General features: G+C 41.4%; 1 protein-coding gene across 1 annotated transcript in view; it reads right to left on the reverse strand.

Moving 5' to 3' along the window:
* Gnai1 (G protein subunit alpha i1) overlaps window positions 1–7279 on the reverse strand; it is an 81426-nt gene that overhangs the window by 5005 nt on the left and 69142 nt on the right. Inside the window, exon 6 of the mRNA XM_005358343.2 lies at window positions 2030–2159. Within this exon, the coding sequence (XP_005358400.1) occupies window positions 2030–2159 (130 nt within the window). The remainder of the gene's footprint in view (window positions 1–2029; window positions 2160–7279) is intronic.

Here is a 7279-nt window from a genome sequence, read left to right on the forward strand (position 1 = left end):
TCAGTGGTGAACATCAATGACCTCATGAAATTTGCAGGCAAGTGTATGGAATTAGAAAAAAAAAATCATTCTGAGTGAGGTAACCCAGACTCAGAAAGACAAACATGGTGTGTGCTCACTCATAAGTACATATTAGGAGTAAGGTATAGGATAACCAGCCTACAACCCACAGCCCCAGAGAGGCTGGATAACATGAGAGGTTAGCTACAGGTTGCATGGCTTTCACTGGGAAGCAGAAATAGAAGAGACCTCCTAGGTAATCGGGGGTGGGAGGGCAGGGATGGGAACTTGAGGAAGCAGGTTATGTGGGTTGGGTGTGAGGTGGATTGGGTGCTGGAAGAGGGGGAGAGTAATGAAAGAGACATCTTGATAGGGCAGGGAATTTCGGGGTTAGGGAGAAACCTGGTGCCAGGGAGGCTCCAAGGAATCCACAAGGACCCAGCTAAGACCCCTAGCAATAGTTTTGAGGGTGCCTGAACTGGCTTTCCCCTGTAATCAGATTGGTGACTGTCCTAATTGTAACCATAGAGCCAAAAGTCAGTAACGGATGGAAGCAGATGCAGAGATGCACAGTCAAGCACTGGGGAACTGTTTTAAAAAGAACAAACATTGCACCAGACCAGATCTTTGCAGCTGAAAACCGTTCAACACCCCGAAGGATGTCCCCAGCTGTTATCTCAACTCCAATTTTGTCTTAACCTGCTCTGTCTGAGTCACTTGGGCTGATTTCAAACTCAAGCAAAGAAAGCCTTAGCCGGTTTATTCCCTACGCTGGCCCTGAGTGAAAGCTATTACCTCCTCATGGGAAACGAACCTCTCTTCTTTCCTACAAGTAACAACAATTTTCTAGAAGCCAGCAGGAGACCCTGCACAGCTAGGCCTGAGACAATGATCATGCAGACCAGGGTTTGACCCAGACAGTGGAATGATGCATACCTCTCCCCCTTGACTTCTGGCTTCTTCTTCCTTATTTAGAATCCAAGAGCTTTTCTCACTATCCAACAAGCATTTAAGATGCTGAGACCCTGTTCTTCCCGTAAGGCTGTACTGAAGGAATATCTTCCACTTCTTCCTAGCCAGTCACCTTCTAATTAGACTACTGAGGTGAGCAGTGGCCAGGTCCACTTGACTGAGACCTCTATCCAGTCAGGTCTCCCAATCAAGAACTCATAAGCATTCCATAGCAATACATTTTTGTCATCTCTACACAAGCACAACTTGGATGTTAGATAAGCTGAGTGTCTCGGCATCACCTAATCACCACTGGCTCAGTGCCCACTTTGTAATGTCTTATGCCTGAGGTCCTGCTGCTGTAGCATGTTGTAACCAAGGGGTGTTCATGTCTGAACCCATCAAAGAAATACCACTGTTATGCAGATCACCTAGGCTGAAGAGGCAGTAGATGCTTTGGAGAGTAATTATTAAATTGAGCAAACTGAAATCCAAGTAGGTCAACACTGTGGATATGAGCAAAGGCGACTTCCAGTTTTGCCCGCTACCCTTTCAGGGGCTGAGTACAAAGAGGACATTGCCGTATCTTACAGCGTAGGAATGAAAGAAATGTATACGTGATGCTGTATTTTCCCTTCTGGCCAACAGCTGTTTGTACCTGATGGAGAAAAACCTGAAATCTTCCCCCTTGAAATTTTCTTTGTATTTAAAAGCCAGAACTTTAAATCTGGATCTAAAAATGCTTCTCCGGGAGAACAATGCATTTGTAAAACGCTATTTGAAAATTATTATTTTTTGTACATAATTAAGGGTAGCATATATCAAAACAACAAGCTATCAGAGTAACTCGTGAGAAAGTGTGAGCCTGAAGCGGATGCAGGACATGCACAGGTGTGTGTGTGTGTAGGCACCTATGCCTCCCAGCATCTCTACCCTCCAGGCTGCAGCAGAGAAGCCACAGCGAACAGCCTGAACTTTCAAACACTTCCTTTGTAAGCCAGGATTTCTCAGAAAAGTTCTTGGCAACATCTGCCGCTGCCGGCGTTTCATGTTGCACCCCAGAAGGGCTTCTACTTGCCATTTCTTCATCCTCAGCTAGAACCAGGTCGTAGTCACTCAGGGCCACACAGAAGATGATGGCGGTCACGCCCTCGAAGCAATGGATCCACTTCTTCCGTTCTGACCTCTGACCTCCCACGTCGAACATTCTGTAAGAGGAAGATTTATGACCTGACACCACATTCATTGTTCAAAAGCCCCGACAAGTTCTACATTGCCAACAGAAATGCTCCGCATAGCTTGGGGACTGTGGGACGGGAAGAAAGGGACAGAGTGGGAGGGAAAAAATGTTACCAATTTGTTTTCTCAAAGGCCCAGGGTGGGGGGTTAAGTTATTTTTTTTTAAATAAATTCTTTGATTGCAGCAAGAGTAACTCTAAACCAAATGAAAATTATTCTTAACAAACAACACATATGGGCCCTTGATTTGTCTCAGAAGCCTGAGTTCAATCCTTCGGTCCCTTCCACAGGCACTCTGTGGCATGTGTGTATGTGTGAGTTCATGTGCACACACACATACACACACAAGTGATGGAAAATTAAAATTCATTTTTTAAACAGCACAGACATCCATGAACAATCATGAAAGCACTCAGGATATCAAACCAGCAACAGATTAATGGACCTCACTGCTTGTAAACACTGGCAGCCACATGAAGCAATGGAGGAAGCCAGAGACCAAAGGAAACACACTCGACTTGCCAGTTCCAAGCAATAGAGCCACAGGACAGGGCTCCCTGTTCGTACTGAGAAATGAGTTCGGGCAGGATGTTGGAACGTCAGGGAAACCATCTCAGTAAGAAGAGAGTTATGAGACCAAGTAATTTTAGAAAATGACCAAGAGGTTTGTGTAAATTATAGACTAAAGTGAGAGAGGTGGGGGGAAGGGGTGACAGACCAATAAAATAAGAATTCCTCAATAATTATGTAATATATAACCATGGACAACGGGAGGCTAGTGTGCATGGTTCTGGCACAATCAAACAATATAATGCCAATGACCTTTTCTTCCTGTTCCTGGCAAGGATACGAAGTTAAGCCAAAGTTTAAATTTGCATAGACTACATTATACTGCCTGGAAATAGCCACTTATATAATGGAAACACTGCGTAAACAGGCACATTTTAAAGGCCCCATTTATCTCAATGGCGCACTAATTAAAGCCACTCCTGCTTAATTCCCCACAGAGAAGCGATGGCCTAAAACCAATTCTGAATCTGTCCACTAGTGCCATCACTTTTGTCGTCTTGATTTAGCTGGATGTTAACCTGCTCGTTAATGTTTGCTATAGCAGAACGATCCTACCACAGCAGACATCAGAGCAGACAGGCTAAAAGGAGAACAGAGGGCAGAGGGGTAAGATACAACCCAGTGTAAAGGAGAACAAAGGGAGAACCAATTTAATTCCATTAACATTGATACAAGAATACAATTTGTAAACAATTTTACCATAAGCTTAGAGAGTTTTTTCACACAGCACGCCTCGCCCATCCATCTGGAACAACCCATCCCTTCCTCCACTTTCTCTGTCTGCTCTGCTCACTCCGTGACTCAGTCACCTACTAGTGCTTCTGTGTTACTGATGTGGTCGACCTCTAGAGATGCCTGACTTTAAGCAAAGCAGACTCTCCTTAACGGGGTAGCCAGGCTCCCTGCACTCAGCCAGGAGGGCTAGAACCAAAGCTAGGGTTTCTCAGACAAGAGATGAAAATATCTTCATGATGCCACCACAGCTTTTAGTTGAGCCTGACAGTCTGCTCTGCAAACGCAGGTCTGCCCGCAGAGAACACTGAGTGGTACAAAAAAAAGGAAGTACCAATAAAGGGGATACAGTAACAAAGATCTCCAGGTGTAAAAATGAAAAGGGGCTTGGGACTGGATACATGAGTAGCATCTTGAAGTGTCCTGAATTACTTCACATAAAAAGAAACAACCAGAGTTTCTTGAAATATAGACAACAAAGTTAATTTTATCTCAAATTCAGATGAAAGCAAAACCCCCGGAGTTTCTACAGTCTTAGAGAGTGCATAGACTCTGATGAACAGCATGCAAATACCAAACTGCTTAGAAACAGTTTTAATGAGTGCTCAGAGGAAAGGGTAAATGCCCACCGTGGAGAGGGTGATGCTGTAACAGACGGGCAGAAGTGGCTGCTTAGCTGATCTGCACCAGTCTGTATGTAGTGGACTTCCCTTCTTACACGAACACAACAGCAGAAAAGCAAACTTGAGGAATGAACTCCAAGCCAAAAGGGAGTCCTCTTCCCCTACACAGGAAAGAGCGACATATGACCGCACAGTTGGCAGAGGTATAAGCCAAGGTGTGCCATGAATTGCCAGCAGCTACCAGACACTAAAATCAGGACAAGAATATTCTTCCCTGGAGCCCTGAGCGGGAGCACAGTCTCCCAACACACTGATTTCAGTTCTAACCTGAAGAAAAGGAGGATGATGATGTTTACTTGTTCATGAACCCATTTTTGGGGCAATTTGCATGGCAACCCTCGGGAGTGAAAATATTATTTGCAAAGAATATTCTTTACTCGTAAGCTCTATTTTCTGCCTTAGCAATTACCATCTCCTAAAGATTAAATATCTGCTTATTCATCTGCCTTTTTCCTTAAACAGTTTAAAAGCAAAGACTGTCTCTCTTCGCTTGTTTATGTCCCCAACATTTGATACACAAAGAACTCTATAAATACTTACTACTAAATAAGTCAACCATGCCTACTAAATACTTTTCAACATTTTCAAGAAATAATAGACTAGCGTTGTGTTTAAGATTAGGAAATACTTTCTATATCAGGAGAATGTTAAAACCAAAGAGATTTCATTATAATGTCACAGTCAAGTAATTTGAGTATAGAAGGAACCTCCCCAATTTATTTAACTTATGAATTATAAATTCACATATTGGTCATAAAATGGAAACTTCATTCTACACCAGTGGTTCCCAAGTAGCATCAATCAGAAACAACAATTGGGAGATGCTGAAGTCACTGGCCAAAGACTGTGTTTTGAGAAAGAACCTGAAATCCAAGGAGCAAGAATAGTTGTGACCAGATTTTGTTTAAATTTATAACTATTTAAATAGCTAAATGAAGATAATAACCAGGTTAACTATTTTTACTACTCTTTTCAGATTCCATATAAATCACAGAGTACTCAGAAGTGTGATAATTATTTATTCATAAAATGTTATTAATGTAATTCTTTGATATATTGTTTCTCAAATTCTGAGTATCTATTTAAACAATAAAATTCCTCATAAAATCTGTTCTCCTTTATATGAAGAGGCTGTTAACAACTGGAGAATCAGGTTGAATTTCTTAGGCATTTTTGTGATGTGAAGTCGAAGGAAATGTTTTCTGAGATGCACTACCTTAGCCTTTGAAATCATCTAGGACCAAGTGGCCAGGACTGACCAGTACAGAATCAGCTAACTCTATATGACTATCAAGCTCATTAAGAGAACAGTGTGTCCCCAAATCTATTACACATTTATATTATAGAAAGGAAATGGCAGGTTTTCTTAAGTCATGTCAATTTTATGACAGAAAGGATACATGAGATCTATATCTGGAAATAGATAACCAGAGCTGCTCAATTCTTTCATTAGACAAAGACCCTGACCATAAAAGCCCAGTCATATAGATAGATACTTAAACTCTAAGAAATTCTCTCATAATTCATTTTCTATTTGCTAAGCCAATCGTATAAAAACACAAAATCTATTTCATTTACCAGTGAAAGTCAGACAAAGAATTGTAAAAGGAAATATACAGAGCATTACTAAGAGATTACCACAGTCAATGGTTCGTAGTAGATTTATTCTAAGCACATTTCTGCCCTAGTCCATTTCAGGCCAATTTAACACAGAAAAAGAAAAGTTATAAAAGCATATAAAAGCAATCATTGTGATTTACAGCCCCAAATCCAAAAGAAGAGCGTTTACCTAGTGTTAGAGTGACCTGTGTTGATCTCTACGTCACTATATTAAAAGTGAAACTCAGCACATCCTGTAACACTGTCCCTCAAGGGTCCTTGCCCATGGAGTAAAAATGGCTTTCTGAGAGGATCACAGTGACAGCCAACCTCATCAAATCCTAGGGTCTATTTGATGTTGAAATGACTACTTTGACAAAGCTTGGAAACGTATGCTCTGGTAGCAAACACGTAAGACTATCCTGAACAAAGTTAAAGTGATTTCATACGGCCAGACGGTCTTATGACCGAAATAATACAATGACATGTGCCACCATCACCTGTCACATTGGTGGAGTTTTATCTTTACATAATTATTTTCAAAAGAAAAACAGACTCATTTTGTTATTGCAGTCCTGATTAAAGGCAACATGCTAATATCCAAGCATCTCAGTGGGGTTTACCAAGCTACTTAGTGGAGTAATCACTCTCCAAATTTCTTCTGTTTTAACTGAAATGCTTTCCAATTCCTCACACACGACTTCACGATCAGCCATTTCCTCACCAAAACACCCTTTTTTTAGTCCATGGTCACTCAAACTTGAAAAACTTGCGGATGTGGCAGGGCACCCTTTTAAATCCAGAACTCCAAAAGGCAGAGATGCAGGTGGATCACTATGAATCTGAGACTAGCCACAGTGAGCTCTAGCCAGCCAGGGCTACAAACTAAGACCCTGTCTCTAAAACAAAGCAGAAAAAAACAAAAAATGAACAAACAAAACCTAAGTAGACAAAATTTTTGAAAAATCAGGCTTGAAGATATTTTGTAGTTAGGCAAATATGTTTTCAGTCTTCAAACAATGAACATTTTAAGATTAAATATCATTGCATAGTTTTAACACAAATGGATATGTCTGTTGTGGCAGTCCCCTCTGTGTGTCATGATTATAATTAGTGAATAAAGAAACTGCCTTGGCCTGTTGATAGGGCAGAACTTAGGTAGGCTGGGAAAACTGGACTGAATGCTGGGAGAAGGAAGGAGAAGAGAGAGATGCAATGGAGTTCCCGCCACCGGATATAGACCTGCTGAAACTTTGTTGGTAGGCCACAGCCTTGTGGTGATATACAGATGAATAGAAATGGACTAAATTAAGATATAAGAGTTAGCCAATAAGAAGTTAGAGCTAATGGGCCAAGAAGTGATTTAATTAATACAATTTCTGTATTGTTATATCAGATGTACTCTAGCTGGGCAGGTGGGAACCAACAAGCAGACCCCCTGCAACGTATGTCCCCAGGGCAGACATTGCATATGGCTACTTAATAACCTACAAATTTATCAGGAG

This window comes from Microtus ochrogaster, chromosome 26, assembly GCF_000317375.1.
Source record: "Microtus ochrogaster isolate Prairie Vole_2 chromosome 26, MicOch1.0, whole genome shotgun sequence".
In the NCBI taxonomy this organism is placed as follows: domain Eukaryota; kingdom Metazoa; phylum Chordata; class Mammalia; order Rodentia; family Cricetidae; genus Microtus; species Microtus ochrogaster.